At 36.8% G+C, this 18,117-nt stretch overlaps 1 protein-coding gene across 9 annotated transcripts in view; it reads right to left on the reverse strand.

Annotated features, from left to right (window-relative positions):
- The window catches only part of CTNND2 (catenin delta 2), a 644,010-nt gene that overhangs the window by 507,592 nt on the left and 118,301 nt on the right, over positions 1-18,117 (reverse strand). For all 9 annotated transcript variants that reach the window (XR_011807716.1, XR_011807715.1, XM_072034965.1 and 6 more), the window contains one exon: positions 14,625-14,758. Coding sequence is in view for 7 of the 9 variants with exons in the window: in XM_072034965.1 (XP_071891066.1) it covers positions 14,625-14,753 (129 nt within the window). In the remaining 2 variants the exon portion in view is untranslated. Of the gene's footprint in view, positions 1-14,624; positions 14,759-18,117 lie in introns of those variants that run through there.

An 18,117-nucleotide genomic window follows, 5' to 3' on the forward strand; every position in this document is an offset into this window, starting at 1 on the left:
CATCCAAGTCACTAATGAATCAAATAGCACAAGTATCAACCCTTTAAGAGTTCCACTTATTACTGTCTGCTAAGTAGACAAGCTATTGATTACTACCCTTTCAGTCCAGTAGTCCAGCCAATTTTCAGCCCACTTAATACCCAGCCCATGCTTCCTCAGTTTACGGTTGACAAAAATGTGGGAAAAGATATCATAAGCCTTAATAAAGTCCTAGTTACAGCATATCACCTATTCCCCTCTCATTCAAATTGCCCTAGAAAGCAAGATAATGCCTAGGTTAGCCAGATATTGATTGCACATAAGAAATCCGTGTTAACTCTTTCCATTTACCCTCTTGCTCTTCACATATCCAGAAACAGGTGCCAAGCAGAAGCATGCCATAATCTTTCTGGGGACTGACACTGACCTGACACAGCCTATAGATCCCTCCATCCTTCTCCTTTATCATTGTTAAACACTGGTATAGCGTTAGCCTCCTCCTAGATCTCAGGACTTTCCTCAATTGTCATGTAATTTTTTTCTCGGATGACAGCTGCCTTGCACCTGAAAAGAGCTCTTGTTAATCTTGGCATAGAGTCCTAAGAAGCCAAATACATCCACTTTCTCTAAATAGTCCTCCAAAGTGTGGCTTTTCCATGTTGTATTCTCTTGTCTGTAAACAGTTAAAAACGTGATAAATTTGTCTTTTTTGTGTTGTCCATCGTTAAATTGCTCCCAGTGATCATCTCTGGACGTACATTGCCTTGGGTTTCCGTTCACTACTCACCTAGTTGCAGAATTCTTTCCTTTACAGAACTTTTACTTTAAGCCCCAAAATTCAGCTCCAAATAGCCATTGGTCATCTTGATTTTATCAGTCTACCTTCTTCAGAAACAACTTAGAAATTAAAGTTAGCATATGAAGCACACTACAGCACAATTGCACTCAACCTCTAGATCAGCATGTGTGTAAGGTTAGACATCATAATCTGTATTCTCTGAAAGAGAACAGGCAAGGTGAATAGGTGTAGGCTTGTTAATCACTGTCACAAAGCACTGCACATTGAAACTTTCATCCCATAGGGAATGTGTATGCCAAAGTTCTGAAAAGTATCTGGAAGCTTTGTAGAAAAAAATGAACAAAAGCTGATGAGTTTTTCCTTACTATAAAATAATTGATACACCACTAAAAAAGAGAATACAGCTGGTGTTGATCTTATTAATTCACTTATTAAAATGAATGGGACTGAATTAATTTGTTTCATACTATGCTCTTCAGTAATGAGCAGAAGTATTTTGAAAATAGCATAGTATTTATATATATCTAAACCAAATATTGAACTTAAAGAAAAAAGAAAAGCAATGTTAGAGCACAACTTCAAGGATACATTGTCTTCATAATTTAATGACTCTTTCAAGCACATACTGAGAAAAGAGAGGCTAAGAATAAACATACCCAACTAAGAAGGAATATATCAACAATATTCAAATTAAAAAGAATTATTTTTATTTCACTAACTGCTGCTTCTTTGTCAACATCAATCCAATCCTTTCAAATGTTAACTTGAAGCTTCACAGTTTTCTTAAGTCAGCCCATTCATCCCTAGCTTACTGATGAGAGGTAAAACCTCTATCCAGTTCTCTCTTTCGAGGTAAAGCAGCTTAGTGATCATAAAAAAAAAAAAAAAAAAAGGCAGCAACAGACACACACATTGAAACCTTAGTCTGACAAAATAGGAAGTTTAAGAAAGTATCTAAAATACCGAACAGAGAAGATGCAAATTAACGTGCATTTAAGATACTTTCCTTCTCTGCATGCAGATGCACTGAAATACCGAAGGAGCCATTGGCCGTCATCATACATACTATGCAAACAGTACAGTTATTGCAATATTATTCAAGTATATTACCAATGCAGTATCCAAGACACTTTTTTTTCTAATATATATATATATATATATATATATATATTTTAAATACTGAACCAGAAAAATACTAACACCATTTATTATATGATGTCTTCATATCAGGGAAGGCTTATATTAAGAAATATATGCTGTTAGAACAACCTAATGGTGAAAAAAATAAATAAAATACAAGGTCAAGCATCCAGGTGTACAAGTCAGACCAGCAAAAAAGCTTGCATGCCTTTTTCCTTTAATAGTTGGTCTCAAAAGCTATATTACCTATGCCTATAAATCTTGCATTATAACTACATGCTAACAGCCTATCTTGTCAAAGAAAAGGCAACCAAAAATTCTCAAGGGACATTAATTATGTATCATTCAAATTTACAGAAAGAAATCATAAAATAATTCCTTGCAAGACCACAGAGAGGGAGCAGATACAGTTGTCAATGCAAGAAAATAAGGAGCTAAATTGTAGTGAGAAAAAAAAAAAAAAAAAAAAACAGAAGGGTAAGCTCCACTTGAATCTTATTACGTTTGAAAAGGGGAAGGGAACACATCGGTTTCTGTTCAGATGAAACTGAAGAAAACCAGACAGATTCCTCTTAATCCATTTGTTCCCAGTGCATTCGGGAAAACACGACTAGATATGGTCTTCAGAAACCAGCAAAACATACCAAAAAAAAGTGACAGTGATAATTCTCTTTCTCTCATATTCTCTCTCAAACATTCTAGCAAAACGTTAAGTATTGGATAATTTCTCATGCCATGTAAGGGAATACAGCTGCACATTACCTATGTCGCACTCTGCCAAAAAGTATTTTTAATTTGTATGTATACTTACAGACTCACAGAATAAACTGTAGTTCATTTTCTGAAGGTGAATGACAAGTTCCTAATGGACTTATCAGCCTCCAAATACTCACATGCTACTAAAGAAATAAATGTACTAATTTGAGTCATTAGCTTAGCTCTTCTGCATGTACACTGGCATTGCTGTGGCATATGCTATCAGTGAATTTATATTTCTGTGTGTGAGAATGAATCTGCCGGGTTAAAGTACAGCACAAGTAGCAGTGCCAATTCAGTATCAGCAAACAGGCACCATGTCAAACCTCACTCTGTGGCTATCAAATTTATTACGGACAACTGTCCTTTTCCTACAGTCCATCATTCAGCCTCAGCATGAAAAACCTCCAAAGAGGATGTTGGTGCTGAAAATAAACTGTGGGATGCTTACAAATCTTTACAGACTGCAGTGGGAAAAAATCACAGTTATGTACACCTTTTATGATGCTTTTCAAACCCAATATGCATCACTGCGGTACATCCAGTCCCTCTTCCAGAAACAGAATTACTTACTAGTGTTATACCTGGTTTTGCAATGCATTTGTGCACATAAAAAGAGCATGATGAACCTACATTATTAATTTAATCTTAAGAATTCAGGCATGATTTAAATAAGGTTTCAGAACCAGCAGGAGTTCTTGAAAGCAGGAATCAGAAGTTGGTTATTTTATATGTGTAGCAGCATACATAACGGTCAAAGGCTTCAGAGAGAAAGGTGCTTGTTCACCAGAGCTACACCTAATCCCTTCCTGCAGTTGTAGCCATACAGAAAGTACAAACTATCACATTTTTTTCACAACTGACAGCCTTCAGCCAGTAGAACAGTATCCTGGAGCTGTATTGGAAGGTTGCCTTAAACTGCAGCAGGATTGCAGGGTGTTTGGTTGGTCCCTGCCACAATTTGTCAGAAACAAACAAAAAACCTTATCAAAAGAAACGTGTATTTTCACAGCACACACTACTGAGAACGTGTAGAAAGAGGAACATCATCCTTTTATTTTCTGTGACCTGAAGCAAAGAGAGCAACATACACTGTGCTGGAGCAGGTTCTTGTACAGAAGCATTGCTTTATGAAATAAAAACAGAAGTTTAAAAAAATAGTTTGAAGGGTCCATTTTTTCCCTTGCAACCAAAATGAGCATCCCCATGTTAATTCAGACTGATTCAATTCTAGAATATCAAAGTTTCGAATATTCCAGTACAATAAAAACAGTAATGCTACTGGTTGACAAAAGAAAGAGGTAAACCTTCAATTTTATCAAACCTATTACGAACGTGAGACTTTTCAAGTGAATCTGCTGAGTTGCTATGAAGAACCAGGCCCATTTATAGCATCAGATGCAGTTACCCTCAAGTGCTCTGTCAACAAAAGCTTCAAATAATGACCTACAGTGACAATGAAGTGAACAAAGATGGGTATAAATACTATCTCTCTTGTATGTAGTTATCAAAAAACAAACAAAAAACAAAACACAAAACAAACAAACAAACTACTTTGAAAAAGGAAAACACTACTTTCCATGGGAACCAGTTGTAACACCTGAAGCACAAATATACTTCAGTAAATATACATTAAAAACATAAGTAGGATTTTACCAAGATATATTGCTGTGCTGGAATCGGATGGTGAAAGCAGGATATTTACCAGTTTCAAGACAGCATTCTTAAGTATGCCTATATACAGCAGAACTATGAAGACTATGGAATATATAGAAGTAAATGGATAAAGTCAGGATTTTTTGATAAAGTCAGGATTTTTTTTATTTATTTATTTTTTTTACCCCTGAAAAAATGTGTTGAAAAATGCTTATGAATGTGAACCAAAACCACGAGACTTTCTAGATGAAGAGGCTGGTGAAAAAAGGCTGGACAAAAGTCCTGATTTAAATCTTAATTACACAGCCAGACATGTAATTGCAGTGTTGCTGTCTGTTGGGGTGGATGGATACTTGTGACAGAGGGATAACACTGCAACATGAGTCGCAGTTTTACTGTGACAGAATACCACATTAACCAGCACAATGTCATTCCTGGGAATTATTTTGGAGGGTACTGGACAGCTGAGGAAGAGAGGCTCAACGCAGACAGGTACCAGTTATACATATGTGGAACTGTGAAAAATGCATTAAAAAAAAAAAAAAAAAAAGTCTTATGAGGACTCTAGGAGAGCCAGTTATGGAAACTGAATGAACACAGATGAAACCCGAGAAGCACTGCTTACACTTTGAAACAACCAAGCAGCTACGCACTGTGTGACAACCCAGACTAAAGAAATTGAGAGAATACTAATGGAAATAGAAATACTACTTTGTATGCTGTCAAGTAGATAACCAGTAGCAGTTTTTCACTGACAGAAGTTGCTGTCACAGGATATTATTACCCACAAAGGTAAATTTCTGCACATAAGAAAGATTTTGTACCACTATAGGTAAGATAAGGGGACAAAGGGCTGGGACTGATCAGAGAATTCCCCCCACACATACCCGCACAAATCCACATCCACAGCAAAGAAGTGCTCTGAAGTGATAAGTAGAGGCTACATGGTCTTAAGCCCCTGGGGAGAATAATGAAGTGATTGACCACAACCATTGAAAAGGAAGTTAAACTCAGCTCAAAGCTGAAGGAAATGTAGGGGGCTTTTGTTTTAGACAAATCTGCTACACCAGCCAAGTATTGCAACTGTTTGCACAACTCCTTGTCCCTGACATACAGAAACACATACCAATGCAAAAACACGGCAATGCAGAACTGGGTGTTTAGCACAGTTAGGTGCTTTGCTGTAGAGCCCAGCCATCCCCTCAGCAAGTGACTTTGCCTGCTGTGATTCCACCTACAGTTAGTGGCTGACAAAGCAGCAACAGAAGAGCAAAACGAGAGGCAGGCCAGCAGAGCTGAGCCCACCCTACCTGCCCCATGTGCCTCACTGCCCAGTGGCTGCTGGCCTCACACAGCAGCTCTCCCTGGGGCTCAGAGAGAGGGATGTGTGCCCCACTGCTGAGCTTGCTGGGCAGCTTCATATGAGCCACTTTAACAAAATGGCTCAGTGTGGCACCAAGCTCGCAAGAGCTCAGGACTGATCCTTGTCAGGCTTTCTCTGTCTGAACTTTGCTTGGCCTGCTTGCTGCTTTGTTTTACTTGGTTTAGCTGTAGCTGTAATTTTTGTAATTGAGCAAGTGCCAATGGCTAATTTGTTATGATCGTAGTTTATATAGATCGCAGTATTAAGCAGTTCTTCTGTGTACAGCAAAGTATTTAATGCCACTGCATTAAACACAAGAGACAGGCCTGATGTGACAGCAGTGGCCTCAGAAGCGAAAAAAAAAAAGTAGTGTAATGCAGGCAGAAAGTGATAAGAGGTGGGCCACTGGTTTGGCACTGGAGACCTTATAGCTATAACAATGTGAACAAACCAGTACTGGGAGCATTTATCTAAGCTCTACACAAGGTACCAAAATCAAACGACAAGCAAAGGGCTCTGAGAAGAGCTATGAGCTTAAGCTGCTTCAAACCCACATACTCCTTCCTGATGTCTGTGGGTGCTCAGCATCACGGTGGTGAGCATATTCTAGATAACAAGATTCATATTTATATTGTTATCTGTACTGTAATTGCTATACTCCAATAAGTGTAACTTCTAATTAAATTGTAATTGGAGTGCACTGCTGTGTCACTGTGCTAAATCAAAATCCTCGGCAACTGCAAGTAACTTCAAATTAATTAAGATTGATATTATACATTAAACCCTCTGCATGTGGAATATCCAAAGGAATGTGGTCAGAGAGTTTTGGGCCCCTTGCTACAAGAAGGACATCGAGGTGCTTGAGTGGGTCCAGAGAAGGGCGACGAAGCTGGTGAGGGGCCTGGAGTCCTGCGAGGAGCAGCTGAGGGAGCTGGGCTTGTTCAGCCTGGAGAAGAGGAGGCTCAGGGGCGACCTTATTGCACTCTACAGATACCTTAAAGGAGTCTGTAGTGAGGTGGGGGTTGGTCTATTCTCTCATGTGCCTGGTGACAGGATGAGGGGGAATGGGCTAAAGTTGCGCCAGGGGAATTTTAGATTGGATGTTAGGAAGAACTTCTTTACTGAAAGGGTTGTTAGGCACTGGAACAGGCTGCCCAGGGAAGTGGTGGAGTCACCATCCCTGGAAGTCTTCAAAAGACGTTTAGATGTAGAGCTTAGGGATATGGTTTAGTGGGGACTGTTCATGTTAGGTTAGAGGTTGGACTCGATGATCTTGAGGTCTCTTCCAACCTAGAAATTCTGTGATTCTGTGATTACTTGTGACAGGTCTCAACACCAACAAAAAAGGTATCCCAGAAGACAGGTTTCCCCATTTAAGTACGCATAATCTCATCTCATCTGTCCCTTAAATAAAAAATAAATAAAACTTCCAGCAAAGTCTTTAAAAATAAAAACAGATGAAAAAAAACCCTGCCCTGGGCCTTAGAATTTGGATTTGCTGTTTGCACAAAAGAGAAAAATATATGTACAAAGAATAGCAGGAAACCCATGCAAAACCAGTGTGGCTCCACTGTTAAACACTATAGGTTATACAAGTAAAACCTCCCTCTGAAAGAAAGCAAGTGACCTTCCACCAAAACTGCAATTTAAACTTGAGGGAGAGAACTTATGAATTAAGAACTTTTAAAAGCTGTGAAGATCCTTAGCAAAGGTTAAAGTCTTTTGCTGGCCTCTTATCCCTTCAAATGGAAATGTTCTGATCAGAGGCAACTGTAGAATAAGTTTCTGTCACCAGAAATTTCAGAGATACACTTCATCTTCACTACAAAGGAAGGACAAAAAAGATAAGTGCATACTACACATTGTTAAAAATAGTTTATCATGTGATTCTAAACTGTTTTATTATCTTAACTACATAAGTAAAAGACAAGGTTAAAACATATTTGGGTAGTAATGCACCTTAACTCTCAAGTGTAGATTTATTTTACATTTAAACTTAGCGTAGCATTTGCTGGGTTCTAGTTTTTATCATTTGGGGATAAACAGAATTGTAACGTATTTTCTCGAAGTGTAATATGCATAGTGTTCAGCTACCAGTTAAAGTTGGCTTTTCTTAGAATAAAAAAGATTTAAATTACCCACAGAAAGATAGAGTTCCATTTAGCAGTAAATGCATCAAGGAGTAAAAAATGCCATCATGTGACAGAACACACAGAAACAGATGGGAAAGCACAATGGAAGTATTCAAGTTTTCAAAATGACATAAAAGGAACAAAAAAAAATAATAAAACAATGATGAAAATTAAATCCCCTTCAAAAAATCTTTTCAAAGCTGAAGTTGTAAAAGTAAGCAGCCTGAAAACTACTAGCAAGGGAAGTTAAAGGAGAAGGGTCACCAGGGGACCCAGAGAGTGCTTTAACTCTTTTTCCTTCATTTCCAGAGAAGACACAAGAAATTAAAACAATCACTAACTGAAGTGTTCCCAGTTTAGTCTTTTAACAGCACTTTCTTTTCTCTGTAGAAGAGGTATGCTGTCTTTGAAAGCCAGGAGCCTTACAAACCCTTGTTTTTCACGCAAATAAAAATTGATGTAGATTGATTTTGCTTAATAAGTACAGAAGGAGAAAAATACCAAAAATAGATAAATCAGAGGAACATCAAATATACAGAAGCATGACTTTGACAACTTTCAGACAAGGAAGTGGGGCAGAGGTGGGGAATACCCAAATCTCCTGCTACCCTGCACATTTTGCACGTTGTTCCTTTAGACTTTCTGAAGCATTCTAAACACTGCAAAAAGAAGTTAACCCACGGTTTCAAGTAGCTCCCCAATAGCATTCCCCTCATGGCTGCATAAATCCACATGCTTCATTCAGCACAAGTTCAGTAGCCACCCCTGAACATTTCAAGTTCAGTTGGGTCTTCACAATGACTTCAAGGTAAGATTGAGAATCTGTGCCACTAGCATGGTTAAAATACTTGAGCTTAGATGTGAAAATATTTTAGATTAAAAAAAACAATGAATGATATCAGAGAGAAGATCAGTAGTGTTAAACTGTTACAAATGTAATATATTAAAATTCCAATTCAGAGCTCATTATTATATTGCTTTCTTAGGGTATCTTTATTCTAAGTCTGAAATCCTTCTACTAATGACAAAAAATGAGTTGAGGCAGAAGTGCTTGGGGATCAGAAAAAGCATGTTCAAATCCTGGCTGCATGATAACAAAGAATATTTTGCCTTTACAATGCCCTTTAATAGTGCTTTAAATTAGCATTAGACTGAGCTGTCACTAAGTGGTATTTTACCCAGCTTCTCTGAAATTCTTGGCTTTGAATTACTAATTTTTCAACACTACTTTGAGTTAAAATAGCATAATATTTAACTAATTTTATTCTCCTAATTGGCGTTTTCTTCCTTCTCCTCAAAGATGGTCTTGCTGGGAGGTTGTATTATCTCAATATCCTTCATTACACTAAATCTTCACAGAAGCCTTTCCACTCCTAGCTCATCTCCAACAATCTGCAAAATATCTATTTTGGATTATCACCCCATCCTTTTTTCCAGTAAAGTAACTTTTAGTTTCTTTATACTCCATTGTGTACAGCTTCTGTGTCTTTGGGATGCCTTACAGAATACAGGCTTCTGAAAAGGAATTACTTGTTTAGGTCTTTACTCTTGTAACACTGCCATTTTCTAAGAAGCACAACATGAATACACATCTGGCTGATCCACAGAGCTCTATGAAAACAGAACTAAATTAAATCAAGAACTCAAGAATCCTACAGAGCAGAGCATAAAGTATATTAAATGATTTTCTTCTTCACTAGCCACTGTGATGCCTCTCTTCAAAACTCCTGCACTCAACTCCAGTAGTGGGAACTGCACATCTCAAAAGCCATGCCGTCATTTTGAGGAGGTATCTAGGAAGCAGTAGCTGTACTTGCACAGCTTCAAATTTCAATAGGAAGTTGGTCATCCAGCACCTTAGAAAGACTGTGTCCGCTGTATATATACTTGTGATATTCAAAACATATCATACAGTTAAGTTCCTTTTATACTGTATTAACATCTGAAGTCAATATATTGATAAAAAGTAAAAGTTAGCAAAAAGGAAGAGGAATCTCTCTGAAATATTTTAAAACTCCATTGGAAACAAGTGAGTTCTATAGCTAAGGAAGTGAATACATTGACATGCTACTGGGAGAGATAGTGAAAGAAATATATAAATTGAATATAATTAGTCTGGGTCTGAAACAGAGATGCCAAAACTTGTACAGACAAAGATGGAGTTTGATGTTTGAGGGCAAGAAAGACATGAATATATAATAACTGAAGCTATTTAGAAAAGCTACAGAATATGTCAGGTTATTACACTAATTATTGGTTCCTATAATGAGATTTTATTTTGGGGAATATTATGCATTACAATATGGCATTCAGTATAATAGGATAAACAGCTGCAAAAGTCATTCTGTGATCAGATTTGCAGCTCAGTACTTGGATGACTGTATGAAATGAAGTGACCTGCTGGTCAGACTAAACGATTTCCTAACACTCTTTTGTGCTTAAAACCTTAGAAAAAAAATAGTCTGAATTCAACCACTCTCTTAAATTTATGATTTCTGTTCTGAAACTTCTTGCATGATATAAAGACATGGCATAAATAATCTGGCAGAACCAAGAAAAAAAAAAGAAATCTTTCAACTTTTAGAGCCATTTTCTATCTGTAGTTTTACTTACATATGTAAAATTTACGTAACACATATAACCATTTCCAAAAAGTATTAATACCAAATAAACAAGTTCACATAAGTCATACATATCTTCATTTAATACTGACATGCATTACAAGGCTAAGTTATTATTACCTTTTGTTTGGTTTTAGGTCAGTTTCCGCTAGAATTTCTTGACAAACAGGTAGTTTACTAACGATAATAGTGGTAAATATTTAAAAGTATTAGAAGTTACTTTAGAAAAAAATATCTAAATCTTGCAAAGCTTGGAGAGGTTTAACCTCTTTCATCCTTGTTTTCATCAAAAAAGCCATCAGTAACCATCACAAAGCCAGAGACACTTGTTTCCTCTGAAATAAGCATATTTGATTTAAAGAACATATTAATCAATCATTTATTTTAATGGCCTGAGAAACATTCCAACAGTGTAAGAGCCTAAGCTTTTTTTGGAAGGGGAAGGGAAGACAAACATCTGAAAAAAAATATTGGTTTGAAAGCAATTCAAAAGAAAGATGAAATGTTACACGAGTTGCTCTTCACACAAGTTTTCTGAAAGGTAAAGGAGCTGCTCTCTGGAACAGGCTACTACTAAGATGGTGAAAGAAACTAAATATAAGCCACAAAAAAAAACACCAAAAAAACAATGAAAATATATGATACTATTTCTGCACTGGGTCAGTTCTTGTCAGTTCTTCAAGAGTTCTCTTGCTCTTAGGAAATTATTTTATCTCATGTTCTTCAAGCATGTTCACACACACAAAAAAAATCTGCCATAACAAGCCTCTACTAGGTCATTGTCACTACACTCTTCCTCAGCTTCCAAAAGAACTGTTTCTGTACACCAGGAAGTGAAGTACTGTCAACCACAGCCTTCGACGAAAAGCATTAGCCTTACTACATATTTACTCAAAAGGTTCTCCAGCAGCTATTTCTACATTCAAAACAGCATTAGGGGCACCTTTCTTCCCACAACCTTTTATCACCAAGCGGGGTTAAAAGTCTCTTGAACGGATGAAAATTCCCAGCCAGAAACATACCATGCTTTTTGCAGAAGAAAAATTCTTCTAGTTGTATCTATCATATATATTATCAGAAATTATAAAATCACATCTCATTCTGTTGAAGAATTGTTCTCATATTTACAGATATAAAAGCAGATGGCAATGCAGAAAAAGAAATGGCCTAATAATGTTTTCTATAGCCTGTGAAACATTTTGCCAAATGTGTTTGCCACTATATCATAATAAAGAGTAAGTCTTTCTTCATACAGATATTTGACCACAATTTATCCACCATGGAAAACTGAAATTGTCTAGTGATTTTAAGAGTGCTGGATGCTTTCTCCTTAAAAGACAGCATTCTGACAGAAAAAAAAAATCCACAAACAAACAAAAAGCTTTCATAGATGTTCTTAACCCACAAAAGTTCTTATTTATGGGGACAGCTTGAAAACACCTTATCTGAAGTTCACTGCCTAGCATCTTGTGATTTCTTAAAAATATGGTGTATTATTCTGACCTCACCTTCAGCAGTGCCTGTTGACTTTTTAAAAGTTAGAAACATGGGACAAAACCTGGGTTCATACTGTTTATCCATCACTTCTTTTCAATTGTTTCTTAAAATTCTGAAACTTGAATTAGTTCAGGGTTAAAACACAAAAAAGATGTCTTATATGTCAAAGTAAGGAGCATAGCAAAACTTCAGATTTTCCAAATAAAGTATTTGTTTCACATAGGAAATCTCAGTAAAGCAAATATAGCACCTATGACATCTTCTCTGCGCCTTCTTTTACATATCCTGCCTTCTTCAAAGAAACACCCATTACAGTCATCAATATCAAAAATTCCACAGCTTACTCCACTGCAATCACTCAAAAACACAGATATATCGTGAGAAATAACATATGAAGCTGCCACAAGTGTTTCAAGATAATTTTAAGAAATAATGTAACTTTTTAAAGTTAAGAATCAGCGTAGACAAAGAAGAAAATATTCTGTATTTGATTCATACAACCATAAAAATTATGAACTCAATATTCTTTTTCTTTACTAGCAACAATTTTGAAAAATTGCCTGTGTTTGTATTTCTAAAACTCAAGGTCTATTTTTGGCTACAGTCAAAACCAAAGCAAAATCATATACCAGGCAGTCAAGTCATTCATTCATTCTTCTAAAAAGCAAGGGATAGACATCTGAGCAGAGAGTTAGAAACTTCATAAACTCTCCTAATGTTGAATTAACATGATGCATTTCATCTGCCTGCAGCATGGGAACAGTGGCCTAGGATTCCTCCAATGAAACACTAACTAACGGAAGCCAATCAAAACAAACAATTATGGAAAACAAACAAAGAGTTTGCTCTTTCCAAACCTTTACTACAACATAGAAAGATAGTACTGGAGTAATATGGCTTCCCAGTAATGTGGCTGAACATAGAATCATGTCAAACTGCTGAAGTAACCATATACTCTGAGGAATGCATTAACATCCCTGAAAAAAAATAAGGCTCATTTTTGAGCTTAGTATATAAGATCTTCCAGCTTCAAGATGGATCTGACTACAGATCACCTATCAAGAAGGAAGTTCACTTGAAAGAACACCTGTCAAACTGGTATACCCTGTACCACAATGTTTCAATAGATTATCTTGTTAGTCAGTAGTACCTTAGGTTAGCTGTCCAGGATGTTCTTAATAAGGGAGTGCAGAATTCCTTTTTTTGCTGTGGTTCACAGGAATCAGAAATAACTTTGATAATTTTTTTCCAATTAAAATCCTTTTTGGACAGTAGATTCGGTGACAATTCTCTCTAGCACCCACTGATTGTTTTGTTTGTTTGTTGGTTGTTCAGTAGCAAAATACATGACTAGGCATAATCTAGCAGCATCATCACCAGAAAAATACTTCTCACTGTTCCATTCCGCGTTTCACATTCCAACAGACAGGCACAGTCTATCTTCTACCCATGTAACTTCCATGTACATTCTTTCAGCATCAGAAAATCAATACCCAAGGCAGATACTTTTCTTGGTAATAACATAGTACCATATGCTGAAACAATGGCCTTAAAATGGTTTTAAAACACAATCACATGCACAGGTAACACTACTGCCCTGGAAGAAAACATGCATTAAAACATTTAAACCATGGTAAACCCAATACAACAGCATGCCATAAATCCTAAGACAAAACTCCACTTTACAACCATTCTTCCTTGCCCTTGCCTTTAAAACAAAAACCGGAAAATATAAATAACCTCTAACACCTGAAAGAGATACTTGATATATATCAAAAAGAAAAAAATAAGAGCAAGATCACTTTTTATTTTATTTTTTTAAAAACGGTCAATGACTGGAATGGTGTTAGATATCATAAACTGAATTCACATATTAATTTCACGCAAGTAACAGTGTATGTCTTAGGCAGGTAAGTTCACTACTTCATAACGCGAGGAACAACTTAGACACTTATAGAAAGAGAAAATTGACTAAAAGCAACCATCATGTGTCTCTTGAGGCTATCTGCTTCTGATGAGGCAAACGAGGTAGTAGTCGGGATCACGTGTTTTCATGAACTAGAATACCAACCATCTCCTCATATACAGAGACATTAAGCAAAATCTGAGGCAATCAGCCCACTAAAATTGACATAATGTCCAAATCCATCTTTCTAGAATCATGCAGAGCATCACACAAGAAGTCTTTCCTTCAAAGATTTCTACTAGTTTTGGTTTTAACTTTCCAAGGCCAAAAGACTGTCTATACCCAATTTTGCCCTACAATAATGTCATGTCAAGTTGTGCATACAATAAAAATATTAACAAGCATATGTTAAATTTAATAATCTTCATATTCTGTAAGTTTTTACCTAAAAAGTCTGTAATAACACTTATTTAAAGCTACTTGTTTGTTGGTAGTTCTTGTATGCCATGCCTCCACGTGCAGACTGCCAACAAGAAAAGCAGACGTTTTTCAAAAGCACCATTCACAAAGAGTCAATGTGCAGAATAAAATAAACAGTTCAATTATATTGCATCTATCATAGGACAGCACATGGAAGCATACTGACATGAAGAAATATTTCAAATTTGCAATTTGCATTTGCTAATTAAATTATTCATATACCACCTATGGAACCTTGGTAAAACCATTAAATCATATTATTCTCTTACAGTACGCAGATGCAGTACTTGCATACCTGTTCTTTAACTGAAGCTAGAATGGCAGAGGTCGTCTCAGTTTCCGAGCCATCGCCGTTGGATGTGTTCAACACAGGACTAAGGGAACTTGTCTTATCAGAAGACGAGGGCTGGTCTGGCACAGGCATAGCTTCTGCAATTTATGGAAAAACAAAACAATGATTTTGTTATAAGAAAGCCAATATATATATATACCAGAAATCACATGCACCTAAGAATAATAATACTAATTTAAAGAAAAATGTAGAACATATTCCATCTGTTGTATAATACAGGCATAATTAATTTATAACTTATTTTAAACTATAAATGCACTTAAGTTTTTTTTTCTCTTGAGCAAATCTCAGGCTAGATTATAGTTTACATAATGAAGCATGAGATTATATATCAGAAGACTCAGAAGACATTATTTTTAATTAAAACAGCTACATGTTTCTGTATTACTCTCTTTTTGTAAGCAAATCAACTGAAGTGGTAAACACTGATTTTTAGCTTTGGTAACGTCATTGCTCCAGATACATAAGCAGGGTTTTTGGGGAGGGAGAGGGTGTACGAACGTGTGCACATGCACGTGTGTATGCTCAAGTGAGAATGAGCCCTGTAGGAGGAGCTCACCCATCACCTCACCTAAGAGACCGAGTTTAACAGGTAGTACTGGGACGGGACACCAGGGTGGGGTAAGAGAGGTTTCTTCTCCACATTTTCCTTTAACCTTCTTTGTCTTCTCTGTTTCTCAATACCAGAATCAATACTTTGAAGTTTATGTTAATTGGCATTATACCTAATTAAGAAAAATTCCTGGACTCAGGACTGGTTTTGGCCTGTGACGCTCTCCAAGGGCAATGTCAAAATGAGGCTGACCAAGGACTGGTGGTTTTCTACTGCTGTTAGGTTTTCAGGAAGGTGGGGGAAAATGAGCCTGCATGAGTTGCTGGAAGACATTTACCTGCAACACAAGATACTTGCCTAGCACAAGCACTCCAAAATATTTAAAGTTATTTGTGAGAGACAGCAAAGATCAATGGGGAACCTTCTCTGTGACCTTAAAAAACACTACTGATAAGACAACAGCCTTTTCTCTGTGCTCAGAATGATTACATCAGTGTGATACACTGTGTGTTTCTATCCTGAACTTTTTTTTTTTTTTTGGAACTATATGCAACCTTTTTATTCTTATTTTAATTTTCAGGCAGTTTTTTTTTTTTTTTTTTTGTAAATACTTTGTTTCCACCAAAGAACATTGTGTATTGCTAAAGCAGTTTTTGAAATTTTGCAAAAATCAATTTAAGTGGGAAAAAATCTGGTCACACAACCAACTGTTACAATAAACTGTAAGTACAGCTTATTGCAACGATCAAATAGGCTCAACATCTGGACTGAACAGTAGCTAATATACAGCCACTCCATGTTTCCAGGATTTCTGTTTTTGTTTCATTTTGTTTGTTTTTATTTGGAGCTTGAAAAATGATTTTAAAAAAGTCACATCCTGTTTAGCTAGAAACAGAGAAATCACAAGCAATGTGCCTGATGTTAAAAGTAATGTGTTGTTTTAATGGGTGCACACTTCTTTTGGACAAAAAATAATTTTTAATTTCTATGTCATTAGTTCAGTTTATTGCTACAGGTATTTGAGATGGAAAGATTGCAACAAATTGCATTTAATTAGATAATGACATTGAACCTTCAGCATGACTTTATGCAGCTGAGGTTTTAAATATTATGTACTTCAGCATTTTTGTATTACACAAATTTATATGAGAAACACTGTGTAGAAAGAAAACAGAGAATGTGTTTTCAAAAATAACTGAGAAGCTACTTACTAAAGGTAGCTTTGTTCAAAAAAATCATACATGGATCAGCAGCAATAGCATTGCTCAACACTTAATGGATCAAAGGCATGCATTTGCACTAGTCCACCTGATCAGTTTAGGTACACATTTTAATTCAGCTTGGTCTTCAGTATAAGAAATTGGATATTCTTGGGTCTCAGTGGGACTTAAAATTGATAGTACTGAAGAATTACAGCAGACACAGCTGAAAAGGACCTCCAAATTCCCCAGCCAAACCTCCTCAACACTGTAGATTTTTTTTTTCTGCCCAAGTAATCTGGAATATTTAAAACACATAACCAGTCCTTCACAACATCCCTTGCCGAAATCTGTCATGGCCTCCTCAGCCTGTCTCAGGTTTCCACCCACCTTTCAGGCAGAAAGCTTGCTTTACTGTTTAATATGAGCTTTTCCTAGTACAACTTAAGTTCTATATTTCCTGTCATATGTATAATGGACACAAATTGAATTGTTTCATCAGTCCTCTTCAAAAATCACTAGCATATAGGATGACTACCATACCTTTCCTTCTGCTCTGGGCCCTTTTCTTAGACAACCCACCCCAATTTTCATCTTTCCTCATAAATTAAGTTTGATGATAAGCCTTTAACCAACATACAAGGACACTTAGCATTAAAAACAAATGGAAAAATAGAGCAAGTAGAAGAAAAATAAAAATTAAGAAGCCTAACAAAATACACCATAGCTGAATAACCGCAATGTAAAATAAATCTGTTGTATTTAATTTCCACAACAGCAGCACTATTTCATACCAGTGTCACAGAAAAACAAATGAGATTCTGTAAGTCAGAGCATATACATGCTCCTGAGAGAATCAAATTTAAATCTTGGATGATCATAGATAGATGAACAGGAAAAATACTACTAGCCTGTTGGGAACATACTGGAAGTCAGACATAAATAATTCATGTATTCCTGTACCTAATATCACTGCTGAAATTCTTCTTGGAGTTTGAACACACACACGCACACAAACACACAGAGAACTGTCTTTCTAAGATTATCTGAAAACTTCACCTTTTTTTTTTTTTTTTTCTTTTCCTCCATAAAAACTAAGCTATACATCCAAACAAAAACATTTTATCCCCACTATTGGGCTTCAGGTACCCAGGCAGCAGCAGGGGGCTGCAGGGCCGCTGCATGAGGGGAGGTCTGGGCTGCCCCATGCTGGACCCAGCCTGTTCCAGCTAGCTCCAACGGCCCCACCTGATCAAGGCCAGGGGAAGCGTATTCTGATTTTTGTCTTTCTCACCATCCTACTCTTCTTATTTGACAATACATTAAATTCATTTTCCCCAAGCCAAATCTGTTTTCCTTATGACGGTAATTGGTAAGAGCTCTCCACCATGGAGGTGACATCACTGGCTTTTCCATCTAATTTCCTGTTGAGGAAGGGGATTGAGACAGTGACTGGGTGGTGGCCTAGCTGCCACCCAAAATCAACCTACCACACCCCACGTACTCTTTTTGACTTGAGCAAGAAAATTAGACAGTAAAACTGATCAAATTCCACAAGAAACACTGAGTCCTGCACCAAGGGAGGAACAATGCCAGGTACTTGGTGAGGGTCACCTAGATAGAAAGAAGTTGTGCAGAAGAAGACCTAGGAGTCATGGTGGACACCAAGTTGAACATGAGTCTG

Source organism: Anas platyrhynchos, chromosome 2 (assembly GCF_047663525.1).
Source record: "Anas platyrhynchos isolate ZD024472 breed Pekin duck chromosome 2, IASCAAS_PekinDuck_T2T, whole genome shotgun sequence".
NCBI lineage: Eukaryota > Metazoa > Chordata > Aves > Anseriformes > Anatidae > Anas > Anas platyrhynchos.